Source organism: Micropterus salmoides, unplaced genomic scaffold, assembly GCF_014851395.1.
Source record: "Micropterus salmoides isolate LMB-PRFRI ecotype aquatic unplaced genomic scaffold, ASM1485139v1 Ms_hic_scaffold_13, whole genome shotgun sequence".
NCBI lineage: Eukaryota > Metazoa > Chordata > Actinopteri > Centrarchiformes > Centrarchidae > Micropterus > Micropterus salmoides.
Window position 1 is genome coordinate 16,551,960 of NW_024040374.1, and position 27,833 is coordinate 16,579,792.

General features: G+C 41.4%; 2 protein-coding genes across 4 annotated transcripts; one reads left to right on the forward strand and one right to left on the reverse strand.

Annotated features, from left to right (window-relative positions):
* Nucleotides 1-1,375: 1,375 nt before the first annotated feature.
* uts2d (urotensin 2 domain containing) lies at nt 1,376-4,041 on the reverse strand. Its single transcript, XM_038717009.1, has 5 exons — nt 2,796-4,041; nt 2,464-2,568; nt 2,341-2,378; nt 2,007-2,097; nt 1,376-1,867 (listed from the first exon to the last, which is right to left on the reverse strand). Exons 1-5 carry the CDS (start codon nt 2,902-2,904, stop codon nt 1,842-1,844), a joined length of 369 nt encoding a protein of 122 aa, XP_038572937.1. The 5' UTR covers nt 2,905-4,041; the 3' UTR covers nt 1,376-1,841.
* Nucleotides 4,042-6,695: 2,654 nt separating this feature from the next.
* Nucleotides 6,696-27,435, forward strand: ccdc50a (coiled-coil domain containing 50a). 3 transcript variants are annotated; one of them, XM_038715817.1, is made up of 12 exons: nt 6,696-6,996; nt 10,603-10,665; nt 13,881-14,010; nt 15,953-16,043; nt 16,673-16,775; nt 20,026-20,868; nt 21,575-21,753; nt 22,015-22,059; nt 22,467-22,613; nt 22,759-22,841; nt 22,943-23,052; nt 25,222-27,435. In XM_038715817.1, the coding sequence occupies exons 1-12, from the start codon at nt 6,942-6,944 to the stop codon at nt 25,239-25,241; spliced, it is 1,869 nt and encodes a 622-aa protein (XP_038571745.1). In that variant the 5' UTR covers nt 6,696-6,941; the 3' UTR covers nt 25,242-27,435. The 3 variants fall into 3 exon arrangements, with proteins under 3 accessions (XP_038571745.1, XP_038571747.1, XP_038571748.1); XM_038715819.1 differs by having other exon boundaries at nt 21,575-21,732; XM_038715820.1 differs by lacking the exons at nt 6,696-6,996; nt 10,603-10,665; nt 13,881-14,010; nt 15,953-16,043; nt 16,673-16,775 and adding an exon at nt 17,393-18,899 and having other exon boundaries at nt 19,099-20,868.
* Nucleotides 27,436-27,833: the final 398 nt, after the last annotated feature.

The window sequence follows — 27,833 nt, forward strand, 5'->3', positions numbered from 1 at the left end:
CCCATGATGCACTGAGGTCCTCTCTCCTCTACTTTCTCTCCCTCTGTATGCAACCTCATCCCATTATTGCATGTTACTAACACAACTTCTCCCCTTTCCGGTAGTCTTGTGCTTTCTCGTCTCTCTCCTCTCTCCTCCTGTCACTTCCTGCAGGTGTTTCTGGCTCTGGAGCAGTGGAGTCTGGATCTGTGGTTGCGGGTCACCTGCTGCCCCCGTGTTCCTGCTCGACACCCTCTGCTACAACAACTATTGTTACTAGTCCTATTGTTATTATTGTTATTATAAACATTAACATTACGATTATTATCATTAACACTACTATAAATATCTGTACCATTTTTTATTTAGTCTATAGCAACATCACCTTTACTGTCTGTACCTCTGTGTGTATATTGTGTAGGCTGCCTCCCTCCTCTCTCTCTCTGTCTCTGTCTCTCTGTCTCTCTGTCTCTGTCTCTCTGTCTCTCCCTCCTCTCTCTCTCTATTTCTCTCTCTCTCTCTCTCTCCTGCCAGCCCTCTCTGTCCCTCCCTCCCTCTTCCTCTCTCTCTATATCTCTCTCCTTCACCCCCAACCGGTCGAGGCAGATGGCCGCCTACCCTGAGCCATGGTTCTGCTCGAGGTTTCTGCCTCTTAAAATGAAGTTTTTCCTTGCCTCTGTCGTCTAGTGCTTGCTCTTGGTGGGAATTGTTGGGCTTCTGTAAATAGCATCATAGAGTATGGTCTAGACCTGCTCTTTTATGAAAAGCGCTGTGAGATAACTGTTGTTGTGATTTAGCACTATATAAATAAAATTGAATTGAATTGAATTAATTTGAATTATCTTAGACCATAAGAGCAGATACAGTGCCAAAACAAATAAACTATAAGTGTTCATGAAAAAATTATTAATAATACTGAATGATTGAAAAATACAAAGTGGTAACAGAAAAGTTACCACCACAGAACAATCTATTGCGCCATGGAATTAGTTATTTGCTTCTTTCCCTTAAATTTTTTATATAAAAAAAGAAAAGTTTGGACATTTGAAATGCAAATGACTCACCCAAAAGTATCAAAGTGAGAGTCGACACTTTCTTTGATGCTGCTGTGATGGGCAGCTCAGCGTCACGCTCAGACTGGTTTCCCTGAAACCTCATGTGTTCACCGTGCTCTGCATGAGTCAGATATATTCACAACACCTCTCCCATTATTTAGACCAAGCCTGTAACTCAGCTGTGTCACCCTCCTCCAAAAGATCCAAACAAACTTCACTGTGCAGTAATTCACCTGTCACCGCAGATCAGCACCATGTGCCACATTCTTTCACTTGGTAACTTCTATGCAGGAAAGTAACAGAAAAGTAATGCAAAAAAAATTCAAACCTCTAAAAAATGACATATTCACATTATTATTTTATTTATTTTGTAAAATGAACAGAAGTGCATTCCTAAAAGCGGTGACAGATGAAATGTTATTTGGCATTTGAACAAAAAAATGTTATGCCGAATTCTGCCACAAGAGAGCGACATAAACACAAGCAGTAGGCAAATAAAATCCCTGCTAAAAGAATGACGTATCTTTGCAGTCAAGTACATTTCGTCATGTCTGACCCTCAAGTATTTCCAGTGAGTAGCTGCTTATTTACAGATTAAAGATGTACAGCCGCATTCCTTAGATCTCTCATGAGAGCACCTGGGTGCATTGGAAATCAAAGATTTATTGGTGACTTTGTGGTTTATGGTACAACACTATATTGCTAGGATAAATACAGTGTAATTATATTACTGGTGTTTTGAGACTTAAGGCTATGTTGGGCTTTGCAGCAAGATTTCACAGCGGTCCTCCCCCTCTTGCATCCATGTCAGACACAGTACTTCCAGAAGCAAGCTGCAGATGGAAAGAGATAAAGACTTGTAGAATTACATTGTTCATGCAGAATATTAATACTTTAATGCTTGTAATTAAATACAAACATTAACCAGTTTGTAAGATGCACATTAAATCAGAAGTACTGAATTTAACTTACGTTCACCCCTCTTCCTAGTTATGGATTTGCCTTCTGCCAAATTGGCTGTGATCTCCCTCTCCAGCTCCAGGTCCTCCTTCAGCGCCTGAAGCTACAAACAGAGATCAGACTTATTAAACACACCAAGACAGGTAGCTGTCCTCTCAGTATCAGTACACCATCTGTTTTCATTCAGAACCTCCTGTCTACTTACAGTTGATTCACATTTGTTTTAATAAATTGCAATAAGATGCCTACATTCCGCCATATATTTCACCTGTAATAAATCATGATTTTCTGCCTAACACACATTTCCCCCAAAGTTGCTTCAAGGTGAATCTGTAAATATCCTTACCTCCTCTAATTCAGCTAGTTTATTGGCCAGCTCAAGACCTGCAGATGGGAAAACCGTCACCGTCACAGCAAGAATGCGATTGAGTGAGTGATATTAGTTTCACCATTTTATTTTATGTCTCACCTAGAGGATCATCCTTTTCCACAGGAACTAAGCTCTTGTGTAGTAACAGTGCCAGAATCTTGCTCTGGGCATCTGTGTCTTCTTTTGGATTAAAAACATGGTTTCCTGCATATGCAAAATAAATCAAAAACGCAACTTTAAGCACCATGAATATAACAAAACAGAAACAGAAAGTGAACTTACATCCATCTCACGTCATAGTCAGGCATCATCTCTTGACCAACTGAACCATTAGACTAACAGTGGCTCCAATTTAAGGGGTGCAGTAGTTGCGTCCTCAGCAGCATTTTCATTGTATAAAGATCTAAAACATGCACTTTTTGCACACCTACCTGGGTTAAATATGCTCCTTCCCTCCACATCTAGCACTCCCTGCAGTAGTAGCAAACCCAGGAGTCCTAAGCAGTAGTTCACAACTGTAACCCTATCCATAGTATTCATTGTTTGGTCCCAAACTAATGCCGCACACTGAGCACTCCCTCAAGCAAGGCAAGAGATCCACTGCCATGGGTCCATCCTGTCAATATATTTATCCTTTCAGGGGCCAGGAGGAGGGGCCAGTCCGTCCCTTGCGTACTAAATCAATAGCTAGTCATTGTGGATTTCATCAATAGGCCACCTTTCCACAGGGACCATGGAGTGTCTGAGTGAAATACGGTGATCTGATGTTGTAGGCGAGGCCAGTAACCCTACATCACTCTGACATGGGCAAATCAAACAGAGAGAGGATGTTATCAATCAGCCTGTTGGATATGAGAGACCAGATGTTTTTTGGCACTTGCAAGTATTTTTCTTTTACATTAATTGCTTCTTTAAATAGATACACGGGAGTGTGTCTCTGAGTGCATTATAGCCAGAGATGAGAACCTCAATCTTGGCCTTGGACCTAATTTGGAGATGAAAGAACATCCATCACTGCGGCCAAGCCAACTACCCAACACCTCCTAAGTCACTGTGGTCTGCTTTGTGCATCAAGGAAATCACATCTCATACCTCTGCCAGAGGAGCAAGCATTGTGCTTGTCAAGCTTTAGGGAAATGAGCTGGCTGGCCCTGAATGAATTTGGCTCACAAGGGTCTCGTAAAAGCTCCAGACTGCTTTGCATGACTTCAGGCTGACTTAGGAGCCTGCTGACGTCTAGTGTCTCACATCCAAGAACCTTTCGTGAATCCATCACTTTTGTCATTCAGCTTTTGAATACACCGCAGCTCAATGACTTGATGAACACTAAAACTAGCAATGTGGAGCAACCTGAAAGAGTTAGGAAAGTGTCTGTTGGGGGATCGAATCATCAACTTGTAGTTTCAGTCATAAAGTAAAATTAAATGTTTTGATAAGACACAGGAAGCACCTATGTCACAAATACACACAAACTCAACATACTCAGCAAGGGAAACAAATAACAGGGGGTTGTTCATATCAAGTAAATATCAAGTGCATGCACCAAGGCCTTACTTTTTCTCTAAATGACATATCAATATACAGTAGTTCAAAGCTTTTGCAAACAATCGAACAGTCCTAAGTTTCTATTTCTATTCTATTTCTAATGTAGTTTCAATTAATAGGTGAGCCAAAGCTATGCAGTCATCAATCCTGTATCTGCTCCCAACCAGTCCACTAATGAACAGTGTTGGGCAGTAACATTATTACTTTTCCCAGTAACTAGTGCAACTAATTACTTTTCTAAAACAGTAATATTATTACAGGTAGGCTACTAATCCAAGTAACGCTGAATTACTGCGTTACTGAACGTACCGTCTTGACGTGAATGCGCGACTGTACACAGCGGTACCGGACCTTATGTTATTCATGTCAAAAACTAAAGAAAGAAAGGAGAACGAGGGAGAGACGCGTTCTTTCCACAGCTGTAAGTAGCTACTGCCATATTGTGTCAAAGTCTAAGATTCAAAGAACATTGTCGTCTATTGTAAACTCGACCAGCAAATAGCTTTCAACCGCGAAAGAAACTCCGGCCGCTATTGTCTCTGATGCTTGGACCCGTCGGGAGAGAGTGGCGTCAACGTAACCTACTGCTTTTATAAATGCTACATGTGCTGAAAAACAGCTGTTCAAAAGTTGGGATTTGCTTGCTTTATTTTTAAAAATAAGTAAATAAACAGGCCAATATGTTTTGTAAAAAAACACACTGCTTGCTGCTGTTATGAATATGATATTAGTTAAAAAGTCGGGAGAGACTCCTGTGTTTGGGGGTGAAGGAGGTGGTAGTGAAAGCATTGATTCCCACAGTAATGAGTAGCCTGTGCTTAGTAACGAGTAATATATTAAAATTTCTGAGTAACTTGCCCAGCACTGCTTATGAAGGAGGTCAGGGCCATGTTGACCTTTTATGTCACTGAAAAATAAACAGTAAGACTGATTCAGCATTAGATATTTACACAGGCCGTGGGCGTCTACGAATGGTGTCATTGATTGACCAGAAGATGGACCACTAATAGCCTACCAGTTCATTATAATTGACGTGCTCGCAGTCCGTAAAGAAAATGACTTGGAGGCATGCGGGGGACAGGTGCGGCAGACACCTGCAAGTTGAAATGCTGAACACTAGAGGGAGCAATCACATTAACACGATCAGAATACCAGCTGCAGTCAGATCACGTGTGTGTGTGTGTGTGTGTGTGTCTGTGTGTGTGTGTGTGGTCAAGAGTGTGGTCACTCTACTTTGTTTTAAGTCTTTTAACCGACATACATTGCCTTGAGGCATCATTATTCATTTGGACCATAGATTTGGCCCAGAGAGGTGGGTTCCCTTTCGCTTCGTGATGAAGACTTAATGTAGCTGCAGCTTGTCTACTGTCACGAAGCCTGAGGCTGCTGCGTCAAGTTAACCAGATGTATCGAGAATGGTACCGGAAGTATGATCAATCACCGTTTTCAAAATTAAATCGACCCGAAGGCGTGGCTGCTGATAGGCTTCTAAATCTTTAATAAGTACCATTGGATTGTATAGTTGTGTAATAAATGTTATTGCAGGTATTGTATGACTTGTGAATTATTCTTCTACACTTTTGTTATTTTGGATTGTGTGAATGGTACATTTTTTTAAATGTGTTTCTATGACCTTTTAACCACTTTATTTTTATTTTGTGAAGTGTTTTTGAGAACCATAAAAGCACTCTATAAATAAGTGTGTTGTTATTATTAATATATTATTACTAAATAAACAATATTTTAAGGGATTTTTTTCTTTGGTCTTTGGTCTGCTGTCTTCATGTGAATTATGTAGGCTGCAGAACGTCTGTCAATTATTTCAACAATTTAAAATGTAGGAATTTAAAATCACGAGATGCTTGAATGTAAAAAAGATGTGGATGAGTCACTGTTCCTATGAGCAATGGGATCCTGAATAAACAGACTATTCTCTGCCAAAGTTATAGGATGTGTGGTTATTTCACATGAGAGATTTCTGTGTGTTTATTTTTCTGTGATCTTCTCACTGTTTTGAAGAGTTGAAGGCCTCAGTTGGAAACATGTGATGCACCTTACTTCTTACAATCCACCAATCAGGATTTAGCAACATTACCTCTGATGACAGTTCAGTCACTATCAATCACCCACCATGTCCTGATGAGGTAGACTAGCTGAGTTTTTGAGTGTAAACAATTAAATGTGGCCGGGCCTTTTCTGTTGCTGCCCCTAGGCTTTGGAATATTCTTCCACCTTTGACAACTTCAAATCTAATTTAAAGACCTACTTTTTTCTCTGGCTTTTACCTCATTCTGACTCAAGGGTTTTTGTCAAGCCCACTTTTAATTGTGTTAATGTTCTCTCACAGCATTTTAATCTGACATTGTTCTTATGTATTTCATTTGAGTTACTTTGCTTTTGATTTTAACCTGTCATTAATGTGTACCAGTGTTGTATTTATTGTGTTAATCTTGATACCCAATGGTATAAAACCTACTCTTTATACTTTTTATTCGTGGATACTTGTATTTGGGTTTATTGTGTATTTGGGAAGCACTTTGGGTTAACTCCTATTTTTTTTAAATGTGCTATATAAATATAAAGTGACTTGACTTGAATTGACATAAAATCTTAACATATAATTATTGATATGAGTTTGCTTTGTTTTTTCTTTGCCGCTTATTTGATATTGAGCATTTGATGTTATAGAGTTTTCAGGGATTCAAAGTCTTTTATTTTGACACGTCTAGGCGGAAATGGTGCGTTCACTGGCTCTGACCTGGCGGGCGGGTTGTAGGAAGGATCGGGGAGGGACGCTCGTAAGAAAACCTGACACGCTAGCTTCAGCAGAGTAGCTGCCAGGCAATTACAGCAGCGACGTATCGAGGGAGGGTGGCTACCGAAACTAATCAGAAGGGCCGTCCAGCACCTGAACCATCAATCGGGTTTATGAGTAAAGGCGATCAATCATCCTGCGGTTAACCTTCGGAAGAAACGCGGAAGTGTAATTCAACGTCAACGGGCTTTTTTTGTGACTTATTATCGGTGACAACATGGCTGAATGTAACATTAGCATCGACAAGAATAAACTACCTGGAGTGAAAGAGGGTAACGTCCGTAACATATTTGCCGGCTAAATGTGAATTAAGCTAGCTGTTTAGTAGCATCACACGTAACGTTATTCAGCTCGGAGACACAAGCAAGGCTAAATGTTAATCGAGTGAACACAGGTGTTTTCTCTTTGAGCTCCTACACCACGGTTTTATATATATATATATATATTATAGGTCAGTAGACTTAAGGCTAGAGTCAGGTAGCAAGCACTGATTAGTCTTCTTAGCTTGTGTGTAAGCGTCGTGCCAGATTTTGTAGCCCAGTCCAAATCTGCCTACATCAAGGTTAGAAGCATTGATTTAGCAGGAGAAAAGAGCTTGGCAGATTGTGTTTGGATTATGGTGAAAAGCTCTGTGGGCAAAGCATTGGATATACACAATCTGGCACGACACCAGCGTGGGTAACGTTACATACAGTATAGGAGTCAGTGGATGTGTAGTGATCACGTGGACGTGCTTGTCTAGTTGTAAGGTATGTGGTTCAGCCAGAGCGCCAAGGACAGGATGTGTTTAAGTTTTTTTGTGATCAAAGCTGCTTGGACAGTGGACTGAAAGAGTATCTGACATATTCGGTTACACTTACTGTACTGCTTTGAAACATTATCTTAAAAACCTTAGTAACCAGCAAGAAAGACCTTTAAAAAACGACAACAAAAAAGCCCCCTCATCACTTTCATATACATGCCCCCTTTGTCTACTGTTGCTACTGACGTGAAGGTGAAAAGCAGGTGGAGAGTGGGGCTTTTACAAGGAAGCAGAGTTTGGATGGGATGCTGTGCTGGTGTGAAGGACCGTGCCCTGTTAGTGTGAAGCAGCTGCTCAGCAGGATGCTTGTTATTCTGGTCAGAGAGAGAAGGAGTGAGCATTTCCACTGATTGGCCCGTCTGCAGAGGGAGAGACTGAGAAAGCTGCTGGAAAAGTTTCAACTTTCATCCCTTGTGTGTTAGGAAAACACAAAATGTTGTGAGCCTGTCAAGTGGCATTGTACTGTAACTTGCAGATGAAGTATTTCGCCATTTCCCACTGCACATGAAGCATGAACAAAAGGCTCGTCTCTTGTGGTCACATGTGCATCGAGGTGTCATGTTAGGTTTATCAAATGATTGTGTGAAAAACTAAACCATTGCTCGTGGCTGTAATCCTTCCGGCACTTGTTGCTTGGTGATGCTGTGAAAGATACACCCATTTAAATACGGCAGTTAGCAAAAAGCAATTTTCAAGGAACTGTCGCAAAAACCCACACTGTTACAGAAGTTAAAGTGATCCATGTATAGGGCTATAGAAGTTTCTTGGCTAAGAAGATTAAGCATATGGTTGAAAAATGGTCTGTTAATCAAATCCAATACTGCTGTCAGGCGGTGGGGGGGGTCTCTCCCTCCTCTTCACAGCATCTGTTCAAACCCAACCATTCGCCCAGTCACCCCCCCCATCTATCCAATCTCTCCTCTGAGATTTGTTTGTGAGTCCCGGGCATTTCTGTGTTTGTCAATAATATTGGCAAATAATTTGTTTACCCAGAGCTCTCTCTAATGCACGCCAACACATAGTCCTAGACTCTTGCTGGCTATTCATTTTTTATGTGGATGAAGTCATCTTTGTGAGAGCAGATGATGGGCTGTGAGCCTGGCAGTGTGAGGTTACTGAGTGGCGCTAGGCTCGGTATTAAAAACTGGAAGGAGGAGAGCTTTAAATACAAGATTAGTGTCAAAGAAAGGATTGATATGACTGAATATATAAGATGTATGATAGGAATAAGTCTCATCCTCAAACAAGAGTAGATAATAGAAACACTCTTGAGTAAGTTACATTATTTATTTTGGTCGTCACTGAATAGACCCACTGTCGACTGCAGAGTGGTGAGTGGCTTCCTGCAAGATGAGATCATGGCTTCATTGTAATTCTTCTATATTTTTAATGCGGTGATCTTTACACAAGTTTTTCAGCTAAAGAAAAGTTTCCTACTGCAGTCCTTCAAGATGGATGCTAAACAGAGGGTAGTTAAATACATGTTCACCGGACCGTAAAGGCAGATACTATACGAGCCTTACATCCTATGCTATATAAAGTCCACATCCACAATTAGCAGAGGGTATGAGAAAGGTCTTCCATGCCCCCCTCCCCTTAGCTTCTACTGTTTCCTACACAGGAAACTCGACAGCATTTGAAGACTGGTGGATCCCGAATATTCAAATGAAGAAAATCTTTCATCCTTAGAACTGAACTTCCCTCCCACAACAGTTTGCACAATGACTATTCACAGCATTTTGGCAGAATAATATTGAAACCATAAATGGAAAAGCCTGCTGTGGTTTAGATTTGTTGTGAAGATGTCCGTGTAAGATGGAAAAACTTTTTGGTGGCTAAAAAAATGTCATGTCAAATCATACCATGTATACAGGTGAGATAATAATTTTTAGCCTTGCGTGTTCAGTTTTAGTCCTTGAGGTTAGAGCTGAGAAGACAATACGCTGAATAAAAATGATAAGGCGCTGTCAAAAACCCAGCTACAGTAAATATGACTCACTGGAAAATAGGTTTGTTCAGAAGATAAGCAGATTTTCAGATCTCTTTGTGTTAGGTTAGAGCTTTGATAAGATCATTTAACTCTTGTGGCTGAATAACATTATAATGACATAAGCATTTATGATATATCTCCATATTAAAATACATATAAATCTATTTATATTATCATTATATAAGTGGTATAAAATGGTCTTACAATGACAATAATATTGCTTATTGCAGTTATTTCTGGGACAATATATCATCCAACAAAAGTAGTTACAGGTGTGTCTGTGCCTCGCTGATCTACACAAATTGCTTTTCTTAGAGGGAGAGGTTCAACCATGTACTGTACTTGGCGTGCTCGTGGCATTTTCTCAGCCAATACAGGGATTTAAACTGGCAGCTTGTCAGAGGTTATTTAGAGGCGAGAGGGAACTTAAGAAGTGAGACGCAGGTTTAAGAAGAAGAGCTCCTTCAACATCTGTCTTTATTTAGGCTTTTACAGTCCGAGGCAAATGACGGTTCCTCTTTCGCAGTTTCACTTCATGTCTTTGGACACAAAAAATAACCAAACCACAAGTCAACATGGGCCCTGACTCTTTATCAGGCTGGTTTTAATTTGCGAAAGATCCGGACGTACAATTTTTATATTTCCTATATGGTGTCGGAACTAGTCCATAAATAATTTGGGCATTAAGTGTAACAGATCTTTAGATTTTGCTTCAGTATCATCTTGCAGTAATGAGGCTCACAAGGCAAACCCTAACGTCACATTGTGAATTGAGAATAGCGTTTCTGAATGCTGAGCGTGTTGCTGTTTTTCATTAATTTTGCTATAGAGTACTTGTCAGCATACTTGTAACTTTGCAAATGTAATCTGTGCTATATTTCATTGCTAACATTTTGAGTTTTAATTAACACATTAAACTTGGCTTCCTGTGCTTTGATGTGAGTCAGTGTTCCTATTTAAGCTTGTGTGTTGCCAGATGAGCCGGATGTTAAACATCTGATACGGTGAATGTCAGATGGAGATCTTAACTGTCTTAAAAATCTGTATCAGTATTATTTGTAAATTTCACTTTCTTTTTTCTTTCAGTGTGCCGAGACTTTGCCGTGCTGGAGGACCACTGCCTGGCCTACAACCTCCAGGAACAAGAAAGTAAGAAACTACTACATATTAGTCATGTTTGTTTTCCCCAGCCCCCACGTTTTCACCATAGAGAAGGTAACTCCTCCTTATCTCAAACTCGTGCCATCTGCTGTCCTGCTTTTGTGCTGTAATGTTCCTGAATACATCACTGACCTGTGAAATATACTGACTATGAAATATAATTTCAAAGCAAAGCTGTAGAAAAATGAAAGCAGTGAGTCCACCATGCTCCTCTTTTGCCTTCTGCAAAAGGTGTTGACAGTGGAAACTGCAGCGTCAGTGGCTGCAGCCTGATTAAGCCTACATAAACCCTGCTGCAGCCACACAGTTAACTGTGTGAATGGTGCAGGATGCCACAACCATACTGTATTAGGGCAGGGCTGTGGCAGACTACAGTGGACTGTTGCATGTAATTTGACTGGATCCCATTAATCTGTGTGTGGTGCACAGGGAAGCCCTGATTCTGGATCTGAAGTTAGACGGCACAGTCAGTTTAGCAGAGGTTTTATATGGAGCACACTGGAAGATACTATTGTCTCTAACTCTCTGTGTGTGTGCATATGAAGATTATTTTGTGTGTACATGTCATGCGCACACTCTCCCAAACTCTTCTGTTGTGCATCTTTAGACTTGTATGTTTTTTTGTTTTGTTAGCTTCGTGTTTGTCCATGCATGCCTCATCTCCTGCTGAGTTAGGCTGAAAGGACATTTTCTACCAAGAGGCGGTGACACAGACAGACCCAGACATAACAAGGCCTTCCTTTCATCAGACACAAATGACTACTGCTTTTAGATTGTGCAGGAAATTTGTTGCTCCTCCCCGCGTCTGCTTGGGTTTCCTCGGGGTGTTCAGGCTTCCTCCCACAGTACACAAAACATGCAAGTTAATTGGTGACTGGTAATTGTGATATTTCCCATAGGTGTGAATGTGAGTTTATTTGTATGTGTCAACCCTGTGATAAACCAGTGGCCTGTCCAGGGCGTACCCCACCTCTCACCCAACATCAGCTAGGCTCCAGCCCCCTGCGACCCTGCTATGGCGGTTATAGGTGATGGATGGTTAGGTTTTGTTTTAAAGGGATGGACCCATTTACAGTATAGAAAATGAATAAGGACATAACAGCTTTTTACTTCTCTGGACAATAGTTTGTTTTTCTGTTTCCATGAATATGTCCCTCTGTATCCCCATAAAAGGGTAAATTATGCAAAGAGCTCTACGAGAAAGATGGCCAGATGTCACCCAGCCATACCCTAAGTGCAGATTAGGCTCTGTTTTAGCTGTGATTTATATGGTTTTGGTTGGCCTGTCCTTGTGTTCTCATTAACCCTTTTAAAGCAATAGTGATCCATAACCAAGACTCATCTTTCTTTGCTCCCTTTTGTTGCCACAATCACTGATCTGGTTTGAGCTGGAATAATGTTTGTTTCACCTTTTGACCCTGAAGGTCACTGAGCAAAATGTTGGCTGACCTAGCTTGACAGTCTTCTAAATCCAGCCCCCCCCCTGGCCCCACCGGATCATATCAACAGATGGTCATCACAAAAGGGGCTTTTTAGCACATTCACTTTAAGTTAGTGTGGAGTTAACAGCTGGCTTTTATTCCCATTCAAAATGTTGAGCTTACAACACACCAAAGCATCCAAATGTCGCATGGAAAACATTTCTTTATGGCAGTGTCAGCACTTGGCGTCTTTTTTTTCTGGTATGTGTTTTTTGGTATGTCTTTTAGTCTGCAGCTCCCCACTAATATGTCTGAGGTTCAGATAGTCCAGCTCTCTCACCCCAGCTCTCCTTTTTCTGAATGACATGAGAGCTCTTCAAGGTTGAGTTTAGGACAGAACGATTAATTGCAATTGCGATATTAAGCTTGACAGAAACTGACACTACAGAAATTTAGTGTCACATAGGGAATGAAAGTAATACCCGCCACCTGCGGGTAACGTGGTTGTAGTAGTGGTTGAGATTGTCACTTGGCTTTATTTTTCGGTGGCCAACTTCTGAATTGAACCTCAAACTGAGTATTTTTTGAGATAGACTCATTAATTGGTGGTTGAACTGTAGGTTTTGAATTGAGCGCTGTATAACACACTGTGGGGAACTTTGTTTTTCTTGTCATGTGTAGGTAGGCCTACCTGAAGGTGTTATATTATTTAATGCCATGACTTGACTCAAATTATCTTTCTCATATTATTAAAATTTGATACTTCTTCTCCACCATTTCACATAAGAATAATTCATGCAATTCATACATCACCTAATTTTATCATAACACAACTCTGGGCTACAAGAAAGAAAGAACGAATGTTTAATCTATCTAATATTGTGTTGGTCTTACTATACACTGATTAACTGCTTGTACATTTTGGGGAAAAAAAGAAGGTAAAGAGCTTAAAAATTATTCGCATATGAAATCGCAAAATTGGTTTAAAAAATCGTTCAGCCCTAGTTTGTTAAATGAAAAAATGTCACAATGCCCGGTCATGTTTTGTTTTGTTTTTTTGATTTTTTTTTTTTGTTTTTTTGCTTGACTTGAAAGATGAATCAATAAAATACAGTGGATGAATGATAGCCTTATCTTGGGCTGTGACATCAATTTTGCCTTCAAATCTTTTTTTTTTTGTAAGATGTCATCCAAAAAAAAAAATCAATGTAAACCCCTTGACTTTTTATCAACTTGCCACATCTGTGACTAACAGTTTCCTCTTTCAATCCCACCAGTCAGAAAGCAGAAACTTTATGGAAGCTGTCACGGCTAAATTGCCAAACGTAATTTGGTCCTTTTTCACATGAAAGCTGGGAACAGATTGATAGCCAGGTGAAACAGAGCTCAGTGAGTGAGTGATGCTCTCCGTGCTTACCAAGTGCTGTGAGTGCGTCAGCAAGCAGGATTTATCATCTGTTATGGGCCACAACGTGCCATCACCCAACCTTGGAACGGCACCTCGGCCGCAAACATTCATTTCTCAGTGACTAAGAGTGCTCTCTGTTTATTACGAGTGACTGAAGCGTCTGTGTCCTCGACGTTAATCTTGTTATCTGCAGACCATCTAAACAATACTACTTCTCCTCAGAGAGGGAAAAAACTCAAGAAAGTGTTGCTCTATAAATAAACTTACTCAGCATTCATCTAATTCCTCATTATTAGTGCGGTCCAGCCAGTCGACCTGCTCCCTTTTGTGTGTACACAGTTTCAAGAGCAGTGCTTATGTGTTTGTTTCTACAGTTGAGAGCCACTTGGCGTCCAACGTCAATAAGAGCCGTCTTGTGCAGAAGGACCTGCAGGTGGCCAAGAAGCTGCAGGAGGAGGAGGATCAGCGGGCCATGGTCCAGAGCCAGAAACAGCACGTTGACATGTGGGTGACTCGCTCGCTCACTCACTCACTCACACACACTCCATTTAATACATATCTATATCAATGCAAAATTCCACTGGGAGAAATGGACGATAAAACCACACACAACAGTTGTTAGGCCTAGGGAAGGCAACCTATAAGGAGGAGAAATACTTGGACAAGTCTATAATGGCTGATTACCTGGTTAAAATAGCAATGAGATTGAAAGTTTACTTGAAAGCTGTTATGTGGTTATAACTTTATATTTAGATATTCGTCTAGGTGAAGCTGTAACCATACTTCTATTTCTCAGAATTATGACTTTGTATTTGTTTCGTCTAACTTCTGAAGTGCCCGTTGCCCCTCAGAGACTTCATGACGTCATCAGAATATTTTGCAATTATACCCGCGGTACAGTATGTGTTAATATGTGGAAAGCATCTGTTTCAGATCAGTGTAATTACTCCCAAATGCTATACATAAGACAGATTTATGCTTTATCAGCGAAGTGATCTGGCTCTCCCGCTACAGATGACTGCAAATTGATTTATCGTCCGATGTAACTCCTTTGTTGTCATTACGTTCATTGCCAGGAATAATCTTGTGAATGCTCTTTCGTTCTCAGAGAGAGCAGTGATGAGCTAGGACAGTAATACCTACTTTTCTACACTCTCTTTGTGATAAAGAGCAGGCAGACCATTCATAGTTTTTGTGGTCTATGTGTGGTATCTCCATAGCCGTGATATATAATTATATTTTTAAGGGGGTTTGGGTCAGCTCCAGCTGCGTGCCCAAAGCTATGCAGCTTCCCCACAAAGTGCACAGTGACAGCTTCTAGACATAGCGAAGTGTCCTGTTGCCTCTGCTTCAGTCCAGTCCAGCAGCCGCAGCAGAAGCCTGCTAAAGGCACTTGGAGTAAAAATCCCCCCTCTCTGTTGTGCAGTTTTTATTAAAATAAAAATGGTGACTCACAGTTTTAGTTAGATCACTGTTTCAAACACATACGCATACATATGTATGCATATGTGGGATCGCACCCCTGGGGAGTGGCCAGATGCTCCACCATCGACCCAGGCAGGCCAGTGCTGCTTGTCATGCTGCGAGCTCACACTGCAATCCACCCTGCACTTGCCAGTGCCACTTCATATACACCCACTCTCAGATCTGAACAAACACACACATTTGCACAGGAATGCAGCATCACTTGTTTCTTAGTTTGTACTGAAGAAGGCACACCAAGGCGCTACAGTCTGTCAACTTTTGCCAGCTTAAGTGACAGAGCTCTCTGCTGCTCAGGTCAAATACTGGTGCAGTGCAAGCTAGTTAAGCTGTTGCTTTTAAGTAAAGTATTACACTCACGCAAAGATAGCAATCATCTTTGCATACCGGCCCTCTACGCAGATGGTGTTGTTGTTGTCAAATTAAAGTTGTGAGTGTGCCAAAGCGAGCCGTTGAGATCAACATCACCTGCCGGGGATATTCCTGTGTACACGCTTTCTCTTTTGTAACATGATCATTTCTTCATGTATAATACATTGTGAGTTTATATTTTCCTGATTAATACTTGACACTTACACAATACATGAAGTTTGGCAGCGTAGAAGTGCTTTCATTTTCTATGAAAGTCTCTGCTATATTCAGCCAGTCTGGATTAAGACTAGAGTGACTTTCAATCTTGTGGCAAGTTGATGACTGAGAGATAAGAATAAGAGAAATTTAAAGCAATCTAATCACTGGTTTATGGTAAGAGACAGATAAATATAATCTTCCTATCTTGTCCGTCATCTACACCCTTACTTGTATGATTACAAACATTACAGATTAAATACTGTTTGTTAGAGATTGTTGTACAATTCTGAAGCTATAAACAGTTGTAAATATGTTTGGGTTTTATTTATAAATGTTTTAATGTTCTCTACGCCTCCCCATGTACACATGAACACACATCAACCTATCGCAACAGTGAGCGCAAGGATATTGAGATAGCCCACGAGATTCAGGAAGAACTGGTCCGACAGGCAGAACAACAGCGTCAGCAGGAGGAAAAGGATGCGGTAAGAAACACACATACAGACTGCCCATGGGCAGGTCGTTGCACTTGAATCACCACCTTGTTTGTTCCTCCCCATTGTAAGAATGGAATGACGGCCATAGTGACCTGACCTGTATTTTTAATCACCATGATTTATGCTCTACGGTACTTAAAGAGCAGAGATTTAAGTATATTGTGATGCTACAGTATCAGGATGTTTTTGTAAATCAAGAATAATTATTATAATAATTAGTATATTATAATATTAAATAGTAGTACTTTCTGTGTTCTCCAAGGCCTATGGTTCAGTTTTGGTTCATCCATCATGATTGCATAAATTGCTCTAAAGGTTGTGCTTCAACTTCTCTTAAAAATTTTACAAAATCTTTCGAAATATCCCTTGATTCCACTGAATATTTTTTGCTCTCTAATTTGAGGGAGTGATGAGTCTCATTGCTCCGTAGTTCTATGAAAAACTGCACTTACAGGTCTGAGTAGGGCCCTGTAACGCTTTCATACTTGTTTGAAACATCAGGGTTTAGTACATCTCACCACAGTAATATGATATGTTTGAAAAGTGACATATTTGTTACAGAATATTTTTTGTCACATTCATGTAGGATGTTTACTGTGGCCCATGTTTGTTTGTAGGCCATTGCTCGTAAGCTGCAGGAGAAGGAGATGAAAGAGGAAAGGAGGAGACAGAAACAGCTGGAAGCAAACTTTGAGGAGGAGTACTTTGAGGATCACGGAGGTGGGGAGAGCACCACTGGCGTGTGTGTGTGTCTATTCATACGTTTTTGTTGGTTGTATGAGCTTCTTTGTGAAAGGAGAGAAGATATGTTTCCTCCTCTTTGCTGTGGACTGCGATGCATGAGGAGGATGTGTGTGGTTTTGATGCCGCACAGAGCTGGAGATTGTTTCTGACTCGAGGCAAAGATTTTGGAATGCATTTCTAAGCACATAATTAACCTTGAAGGGAGAGGCTTACATGTTCCTACAGACAAATAATTTACAGCAAACATCAGATCAACAGACCAACAAAAAGACAACTGTTTTACCAACACAAATATCACCCGAATGATATAGCTATACTAAGGTGCACCTCCCCGAGACCCAGTTAACTCAAGACTATGACGTTACAACCCAAACTCACGGCCCAACCAGGAGAACAACAAACGCACGTGTGTACATTTTCAGCTGAGGATAGTGGCTTACTTTGGCTAGCCTTCAACTCAACAATAAATCATGATTTCAGTTAAACGCTAAAGTTGCTGTTACTGTTACCTTGTCTGTGGTCCGCTGGCAGAACACCGGGTGCTTTCTGATCAGGTGCCATTGTGCTGTTGCCGAGGCGACATAACTTTCGTTTTTACGGTGGACGGAATGTAACATGACAGATGTTTTCTTTTAGCTTGAAATAATCCCATACTTTGGACACTTTCTTCTTCGTCTCTCGCTATTTTCTCTCTTCCTCCACTTTGCAAACAGCGCCATCTTAATCACGTTGTGTTCACACAGCGTAAGTGTGAAGTGCGACAGTAAAAAATATCCGTGCGAAACAGCGTGCTATATAGTTATATGGATTAAACGAAGCGTCGATGCAAATTCTTTAGCATTTTAGTAATCGGATTAATTGATGAATCGTTTCAGCCCTATTGGTAAGCATTGGTAAGAATCCATTTTGTGTCTTCTCATACACACATCACCCCACCGTATGAGTCATTCCAATGGAGGTCCGTTCATTTTCTACCCAAAGAATAATGGTGGCTCATTTGAATTGACTTCTGTGTGAATTGTTGCCCTGTGTACGCGATTCAACTCAAGATCAGGGTGGAGCAGGTTTAACGTAGGTCCTTTTACAGTGACGGGCTATTAGTTTGCCAGCATGAGAAATGTAGCAGCTATCCGACAGTACTGTGGCTCGGTCTGAATGCACAGACAGTTCTTTAGCCATAGTTGTTGTGACCGTGGGAGGGAAGCAAGTTTCACACAACTCTTTTTAAAGTTCCTTCCCGACTCTTAAAAGCACAGCCCTTTTCTTCCCAGCTTTCTCAGCCTGCTGATCCTAATCTGGCAGACTGACTCTGATTGATTGGATTTGGATTTTGTCTTCTGCTGAGGGTGACATTTAGCATACACCACCGCACTCACGTCATTTTTCGATGGTGAGCAGAGAGGGAAAAGAGTCCTGCTATGTAGGCTGGTTTTAGAGAGTACAGTGTATGTGTCTACACTTTTTTGACACAAACAGGACTGAGCAAGTGTCTCTACCCGTCAGTCTACCTGTCCTGTTTGGGCTGTATGGATCACCAGCTGTCCCGGTGCATTACCTCTTTTGATGTCACACAAGGCAGGCGTTCGTTATGAAGCTGCAGTACGTCTTTGCTGACTGAGCCACTCTGCCCTGCTCCCTCTTACACTAGAATATTTGTGCCACCAACAGGCGCTCTCTGTTTGCAGTATTGCCTTGCAGGTTACATAACCATTCACTTATAATGTCCCTGGAGTGTGTGTGTGTGTGTGTGTGTGTGTGTGTGTGCGCGCATACAACTGTGGCAGTGTGAATGTACACACAGTAGAACAAACATTCAACTCCTTTGTTTACCCTGCATGTAATGCTGTAGGGCATGTGTTTTAAAAGTTGGAGGCGGGGCTCCCCTGGGGAGCAGCAAACAGTTTCAGGAGAGGCTCAGAATTGAGGCTCTAAATTGTGTTGGACTCCAGTATTGGGCTATTTTAAAGTAGCTGCTGCATGATCCCATAGACATGCAGGAATTGATCTAAGCTAAAGGCGGGCACATTTTTCTAAGCTTTGTCGAAGGACAGGCCCTAAGGCTGACACACAAAAACCCTGCTGTAAGGGACTGACTTCACAGTGAGTAACCAGATACATTTTGTGCAGGTTACAAGATTGTCACTGTGCACAAAGCTGTTTAGTTTTGAGACTCAAAAAATGCGGATGTACTTCATAGTGTAGTGTTGCATTTTAAAACCCCATCCAACTAGTTTTTATATCCTCACATGTAAACACACACATATTGACATGTCTGTAAAATCATGTTTCTTTTCACCAGGCCATGCAGTTGGCTACTCCTCACAGGAAATAAGGGGCTGCTGTTTGTCTTAATCCAGGGGTTTACAGTTGCGCACAAACCATCGTGAGGCCACTTGACAGACACACAACTGGGGAAAAATTGGGAGGAAGAGAGTAAGTGTATTTAAAATTGAGATGGGATAGAGCGCAAACACTCAACCCTGTTCAGTCACTGTGAGCAGGTAACTGTCAGGCTGTCTTTGTACCTGCCTCCAAGAAGTTTTAACGTCAACCAGCTCCTGTCGATTAGACATTAAGCAGCCGGTTAGATAACTGGAATTCCATTGTGCTGACTCTCTGTGCTGCCTACTGCTGTGTGCTTCCTCAATGAGCTTTTTCTCTCGTTTGTTTTTATTCAAACTTTTGCCAGTCACAAGCCAACTCCCAGCAGGATGGTTTTCTTAAAGAAGAACATTTTGTTTTCAAGTTCAGGTTTTTCCCATTTTTAAGTCGGCCATGATGTGTGCCACATTCATTTTCATCTGTGTCCATCAAACAACACACAGTATTCAAGGGTGTTAAAGCTCATATTGTTTGTCCCACTATTTCACATTAAGTCTGAAGTGTTTTAGAGCTTTTCCATTCTTTAAGACTATTGTTCATAAATATTACCATCTTTATTTAGGCTTTATTTACCTGATCTGAATCTTCCCACAGTAATAACCACACCTGTGGACATTTTGGGTGCTGCTGATACCTGCACTCTTTACATCTATAGCATGTACTTTGTCTTTTGTCCATCACTCTTTTCACAGGTGCTGTGTCTAACTCCATTTTTACTAATCATCTTAGCGCATATAATTCCTGTCTGTCATTTTTCACGTTTCCATGTTCTCACCATTGTCATCATCATTCTCTCCATGCTGGACTCCTCCCACCCTCGCTCCTTCTCCTCTGTCCTGTTCAGCCTCAAGAAAACCCCTTGACTTGGATAAAGACACCCGTTACAAATCCTCTTCCCTAGGCCGATATGATGCTTATGCTCCAGTAAGGGATTTCTCCCCAGATTATAGCTCAACAGAACCCAAAAGGAGCAGATACCCAAGGCAGGACCCAGCAGCACCCCATAGCCGCTCCAGATTCCCTGAGCACTACCTAGTGGCAGAAGGAGGGCGAAGCAGGCATGCAGATCCAAACCCAGAGCACCTGCTGCCGCCCAGAGGCAAGCATGGGGACAGGTATCCAGACTATGAGCCCACAGAGACTGGCAGAGCCAGGGGCCCAGGGCGGGAGGACACAGAGACAGGGGTGAGGAGAAAAGAGAGACCAACCAGACCAACTCTACCACAGATCCTCATAGATAGAGACAAGGTCTGGGACAAAGAAAGGGACAGGCAACGTGACAGAGACCTGGAAAGAGAGAGACCCATGGGAAAAGACCAGAGGAGAGAGCAGGACCTCAGGTTGGAAAGAACCAGAGATAGAGGACAGAGCGGGGATAGACACAAAGAGAGAGACAGGCAGAGACAGAAAGACAGACAGCGAGCGAGAGCGAGCAGCGCGGAGAGAGCGCTTGAAGAGGAGCCGGGGCACAGCTGGGACAGGCAAAGGGAAGGCAGGGCTTCTTGGGAGGACGAAGGGGATGATGGTGAGACAGAGAGGAAGGCCAGGGGCCGGCAGCGTGTCCACTCCAACCCCGAAGAGGTGTTTGATGACCTCAGGAGCGAAGGGAGAGGGGACTTCCGGGACCTCCGAAAAGCGGAGGGTCCTGGCAGGGAAAGCATTCACACTCACCCCAACGGAGAGACAGGTACCACCCTGAGCCCCCCCACCCTCTGGGCTCTGCGGGGTTATTTGTGTGGTGTGCTGGCATTGCTTTTTTGCTGTGACAATCATAGGTGGTGGGTTGATCTAACATTGCAATCACTAATGAAGACACTCATTTTCTCCGATGATTATTAACATGATTCAGATTATGATGGTTTGAAGTGATTGTATTTGTTGTGTGGTGCGCTTGTCCTTCCATTGTCTGCTGGGTTGATCTGAGTAAAGAAACAATTACTGTGCTGAGACTGAAATTTGTGCTGTGGTTTTATAGTAGAATCAGATTGTGGTTTTGACTAGTTGAAATTTGGCATTCACAAAGGGCTTCTGGGCTGGTGAGCTGGTTGTTTTATCTTATCCCAAAGCCGTTAAATGCATTAAACAAAACGCCAAAACACCAGTGGAGATGCACTACAGCTCTTCTATGTCCATTCCGACAACTACAGTTGTATCTATTTGTAGTGCTGACATCATTAGTCGATTATGCGATCAGTTAGAATTTAAAAAAAAAATTATTTTAATGATTAATTTTGCCATTTCTCAAGAAAAATGCCAAAACAGTCAAATAAACACTTTGAAGATGTCTTAAAGACAAAGATTGATTTTTTTTTTTTTTTATTAATTATCCGATAATGAAAATGATAATTTAGTTGCAACCCTAATCTAATAATTGAATGTTCTGACATTCGCAGGTCGTATTGTGCACCGAGGGAGTGGAGCAGTCGTAGCAGAAAATAGTGTAGAGTTTGGACTGAGCGCGGCCACTAAAGGACTGACAAAGCTTGATCTCCGCGAGCAGGAGCTGAAGGACATGGAGGTGGCAAGGAAACTCCAAGAGGAGGAAATCAAAGTGAGGAAGGACCCCAGAGAAGTATTAGCATTTATTTATTTCTCCAAATAAAAGGTGAACTGTTTAATGCATGAGATTAATATTAAAAACTGTGAAAGAAGCACTGGAATAGCACGATGTGATGAAGCAGTATACTCTTAACGTCTGTGTGGAAAAGCTTCAGTGTCCAAAAAAACCCAACTGAAATACCTCAATCTCTGAAATGTCCCATGTTATAAAATGTTGGAACAATATGTTCCACTCTGGGCAAAATGTGATGTTTTGATTATTTTCTGGTTTCAGGCAAGCAAGATGCATGTGCGTGCAGCCCAAGTGGCGCAGGACGAGGTGAGTGGGCACGAAGTCTGGAAACTTTTCTTATGCTGTCTGTCCTCTTTTTATATCGTTCCATTTCCTGAGCTCAGCCATTTGAATCTGCTTTATTGTCATATAACCCTGAGTATATGGAGCCATGTCTAAACCAGACTCTTTCTGCCCCAAGGTTATGTAGAAGACTTAATCTACTACTGTACAAGTGACAGTATAGTCTTTTAAATACACACATGGCAGTGAACTTGGGTTTTTTTCAGAATACAGATCTCATGACAGATAAAATGGTGTGTGTGTGTGTGTGTGTGTGTGTGTGTAATAAATTTGTAGTGACATGAAACACAGCCGACGTGTTGCCCGCACATCGAATCACGTAGGATTGTGGAGGTTTTTCTGTTGATGCGTCTGATGTCTCGCTCTGGCAGGAAATCGCTCGACTGATAATGGAACAAGAGAAAAAGGAGTACAGGAAGAAGCGAGAGCGCGAGAATGAGAGAGAGCGGGAGAAAGAGAAGGAACGAGAGAGGGAGCGGATGGCAATAGAAAGGAGGCGGCTAGAGGGAGACCACAGGGTAATTTTCTATAACCATGCTCATTTTCAAACATGTGCTTTTGGGGTGAAATATTTTTGCAACATGTGACTTTTTTTATATAGAAAGTGTATTTCCACTGTGGGACTAGAACCATAATTTTAGGAACAATTTTTCTTTTCCCCAGCCAAATTCGGAGGAAGTTGTCCGGCCCAGAACACGAGATGAGTATGAACACCAGAGGCAGAGGAACAACAACAAGCCTGCCAGGTACAAGACCCATTACTGTTTAGGAAGACCAAACATTTCCAGTCAGTAAAGAAGTAGAAAGCTCAGAAATTTCACTCCTGTTCTCCCTCTGTCCGTCTTAGGCCCCCTCAGCCTCGTGTACATGACTATGAGAATGTGAGCTCTGGCTATGGCTACTTTGACAACCCCGCTCCCCCTCGTCCTTCCACCAGACCTGAAGCTGCTTACAAAGGTATGATGTCCATGTGACTGACTGGCTGTATTTACTAAGCACTAACATAAGCCGCGTTTCCAACAAATGAGCTATACCATGGAACTAGGAACCTTTGGAGGAACTCACTGCGTTTCCACCGCGGGGACAGGGTCCAAATTTAGTTCTAGGGTCTTTTTTTTTTACCCCCCAAAAAGTCCCTGCTCGGGGGGAGGGGCAGTACTTTCTGAAAGTACTGGTACTTTGGGTGGGTGGGGCTTGCCTTGCAGAGAATGGGTGAATAGAGGCTACTGGCTTTAAATCGAGCATGTCAGCTGTATTTCTACTAGGCCTACTGCTCCTCTCTTTTCCACCGTTGTTTGCAAACCAATAAATCACAATCAACAGTCAGAAAGCACACAAGTCTCGGTGATGTCCGCCTGAGATTGTATGTCGGCATCTATTGTAATGCTTGGAAACAGCAGCCAGTGTGCAGCGGTGTGTTTACAGCTAAGAGCTGATGGAGTTGGGTCCGGAGCTTTTGTTTTAAGTTTACGTCAGTCAGGAGGTTTCTACACTGAGCCGAAGTTGGTCTCCTCCTCTCCAAAACAAACGGAACAGCTGATTACAGCCGGTAATAAAGGTTGTTAAAAATCACATTCCCCTGACGCTCAAGCGGACACAGACGTGAGTGCTGCAGCTGATAAGGAGCTCTTTTCAGCAGGAAATATTTTAATGACCTTCCAAACTGTCGCGTTTTTATGTTTGTGGGGTTTTTTTTCTCTGTACTGGAGTTATTTTATGAACGTGATGGCTTTATCCAGTTTGTTATTAAATTTGAAACGATTTTTATCGTGTGTCTCTTCATTATTCTCCCACACAAAAAAGCTGTTTCTAATGGTAAAGCAAAGTCTATAGTTTTTCATCATATTCCAATCAAATCTGAAGTTCATTTACAAATTTTGCTCATGGATAGTGGTTACAAATAATGATGTCAGTCCGTCGCTTTGTACGACATATATGTCAGCTGGTTTGCAGGTCTTTAGACCACGGTGGAAATGCACACAACAATGGGCTGAAGGAACCTTTTTAGTTCCTTGAAAAGAGATCCGGGGACTAAAAAGTACCAGGTACTTTTGGTGGAAACGTGGCTATTAAGTATTATCCAAATAAATAAGGATGTACCTTGTATATAAGGACTACACTGGTGTGTGTTTTTTTTTTTTTAATGATTGCATATTCACATCAAATTGCATATTGTTAACATTACTGCTTACTATCTTTCTTAACAGATGTTTGTTCTTTGGTCCAGCCCGATTTTTTTTTTTAATAGCTTAACATGATTCTTTTCACTGGGTACTCATAGCTGTGTGTGTTGAGAGAGGGACTGTCCTGACTGCACATGTTCTGGAAAGGAAGTGTTGCTTTTAAATTTGCTAGAAGCTAGAAGTTTGCATTTTTTTTCTCTGCTCACACACGCTTTCAAGAATGTATCAGTCCGGAAATAACTTGACAATACTATCTCGGTTAGTGAATTGTGGCTTTCAGATAATGGCATTATTTAGGATGCTGCTGTTAAAAGTCCTCATTCCTCTGAAAAACTAGGGGGTGCCACAAACAATTATGTTCATGATCAATTCATCTGCTGATTATTTTCTCAAATTGCTTGAGTATTTAGTCTATAAAATGTCAAAACATTTTTAAAACTGACCATAAGTCCACCAGTTTCTCAGAGCTCATTGTGCCTCAGCGTGACCCAAAAATAGGTCATTTGGTGTGACCATCAGTCCAAAAACCCAAACATATTTCTTTACAGTCTAATATGACAGAAAAATAAACCGCAAAGCAGGTAGTTTCCCAGAGAAACGGCCATAGGCACTCAGAAGAACAAGGTTCTTGGTAGTTTGGGGACTTTTTTTAACCTTATTAGTGAGTTGACAGTGTGAGGGATAACAGGAAATGGCGGGACAGAAACTGAGAACAAACTGCAGATGTTGCAGCAGATGGTCTGCGCTTTTTATTGAAGGATAAACAGTGCTAGTTTCACACATCTAGAAAAGCAGGTAGCATTATCAGCAGAAAAAAAATCCAGATCTTGAAGAAGAAAAAACTATCTCTGAAACTTGCAGTGCATAAACACAACATCTGCAGTCCAACTTAAATTGCAGTGTGATGGTGCTACTAAATTTCTCTCTTCCATATTTTCTCTAGGTGCCTATAACAAGCGGTGACTCAGGCTCTCTACCATGTCCAGACATGCTGTCAGTCCTCCTTCGTCCTCTTCTTTTATTTATCTTTTTGTTTTCAACCATTCGCACTCTGTTGACCAAAAGCCTTGGGACAATATGATGAGTTGGCAGTGGGATTTTATTTTATTTTTTAATTACCCTCCAAAGTTGGCCCAGAGTTAGGAAAATGGGTCTGTAAGTGCTGGAACTACACTCATGTTTTCCTTTTTTTAATTGTACATTGTGATTAATATTATTTCTTTTAACTGACTCAAAATCAAGACAAGCCAAAATATCAGCCTTGTGACAAACTCCCCGTCTCCTCACCTGCTGTGGTCATCATGTGCTGATGTTCGTCCCATCTGTGGACCATGCTATCACAAGGGCTCAAGGCCTCTGCTGGATATAACTGCGCACATTTCCTCATGACTCTTGCCTGTCGGGTCCAACATGACTGCTACAGTGTCTTAGATACCAACATGGCAGCTGCTTTGTACACCAATGCTGCAGTTCTGTTCTCTTTCCATGCTGTGCAACGAGGCTTCACAGGCCCTGTCCATGTGCCACACAGCGAACGACTCTGGAGGGACGCGTTCCTGTTGCTGTATTCAAACAAAAAATAAGCCTTTATCAAGATGCTGGTAGTTTTGGCTTTTGATATGTTTACCACCTTGTTCCAGTGCAGAGGATGGTGATGATTCATGGACATTTAGTTGGCTGTAGGCTGTGTGTTTTGTGTTTTTCTGCTTGTGAGGGACACTTTTTAACCCCGTCCTTCTTAAACTGAAAGTGGATGGATGGTTCTCTGTAAGACTCACTGTTTCTATGTGCATGCTTACTGAAAGTGAACAACTATGTACATGCATTTCAGCTCTGTATCCAATATTCTGGCTCCTTTATTGTCAGAAAGGGCTAAAGCCACAAAAAGCCAATAATGTTCCAATAGTGTTCACTCATATACCACTGTACAATATCCCTTTTCTGCCACCATTTCATATCTGCAGGTCATTTACAAACTAAAACTGGCCCATATAAGAACCAGTACCAAAATGGAATGCATGTACATTGCTTGTCTATGTGTCAAACCTGAAGTCATGCTTCATGCTTACGGCACAGATGTTGTGCGATTGAATATTTGTTCTTCTTTAATTTAAATGTACTTGTGCTACCAAATCATTGTGGAAAATACAAGATTCTTCAGTCCTGTTATCCCTTGTCCCACTAGTTAGAAAGGGAGCCTTATATTTTATTTTTATACAATATTTTGTTGGTCTTTCCTTAGATTGTTCCCTCGATTTCCAGTCTCCCAAGCTTTCCTGTCGTCACTTCCAGTCCTTTTTTGTTTCAAAATTTGAGACAGAAATCACTTCCTGTCTGCAGGAAAAAGCAAACATTCCCCCAACAGAAGTGCATCTGGATAGAGGCAAATCAGTAACAGGATCAGCTGGAGAAATTGACATAAAATATATTATCACTGCACAAAGAGACCATTCATTTTCTGTTCATATTGAATAAGGATGACAAGGAAAGTGAAAAAGCACATTCAAGGTTTTGAGTTTACTGAAATGTTTGATGGCCATGAAGTGATTCAATCTTTGAACGTTTAGCGCTGCTTTCAGGTTCGTGTTGTAATAAATGTTTGATGCTGAAATTATAAATAGGCTTCCAAAATGATTCCCTCCTTGTTCAGAGGAAGTGCAAGGTCTTTGTATTGCTGAGCACACATATGCAGGTGTTATTCAATTATGTGCTAATTGCTGTTGACTGAGTGAAATTTGTGCTATGTTTGTAATTTTTTTTTCCAGGGACTTGGAATGGAAAAAGGTTAAAGTTGTTGTGGTTGTAGCAGAGCTACCACACCCACCAACCAAGGTGGTATTATTTTGTGAGAGCACCCCCTTCTGGACATGTTGACAATTGAAAAAAATGTACAAAATGAATCCGATCAGGATGCCTCTTTGTATTTGTGGATGTTGCCATCAGACATTACTTTGGAATCAAGTGCTGTCTACATCAAAACATGAAGTGTTACATTTGTTTTCATTTTGTTTTATCCAGGGCTTGTATGCAATCTTACCAATCATGAAGCAACATGTGTTGGCACTTGTAACAGAACCTTTAAGTAAAATTAAATAACATGTTGCTTGTACCTATAGCATCTCAAAATGTAATAAACTATCAGCATTTCCACTCTTAATGAATACGACTCATTCATTAAGTCGGTTAAAGCTAAAATGTGACCTTGCTCAGTGCAATGGAGACCTTCAGTCCTCAAATGACGTTTAAGGTTTCTGTAAGTCATTTCTGTACCACACTTGGTACAGTTGCCAGAATGTCACCTAACCACAATGATGACACTGTGGACCTGAAGTACAGGTTTTAAGGTTACCAAGAAAGACAAACTGCCCCCAGCAGCCAAGAATAACCAAGTTAGCTATAGATCCATACTCACTCCGGCCACTGAACTGTTGAAACTTCAAACCCCCCAAAAAGTCTGCATAGCAAAAGTAACGAAGACTTATCGTTTTACAACGTGCTGGTGGTTGGCTGATACACACACTTCATGCCGCATTTGTTCTGCATGTAACTCAATGT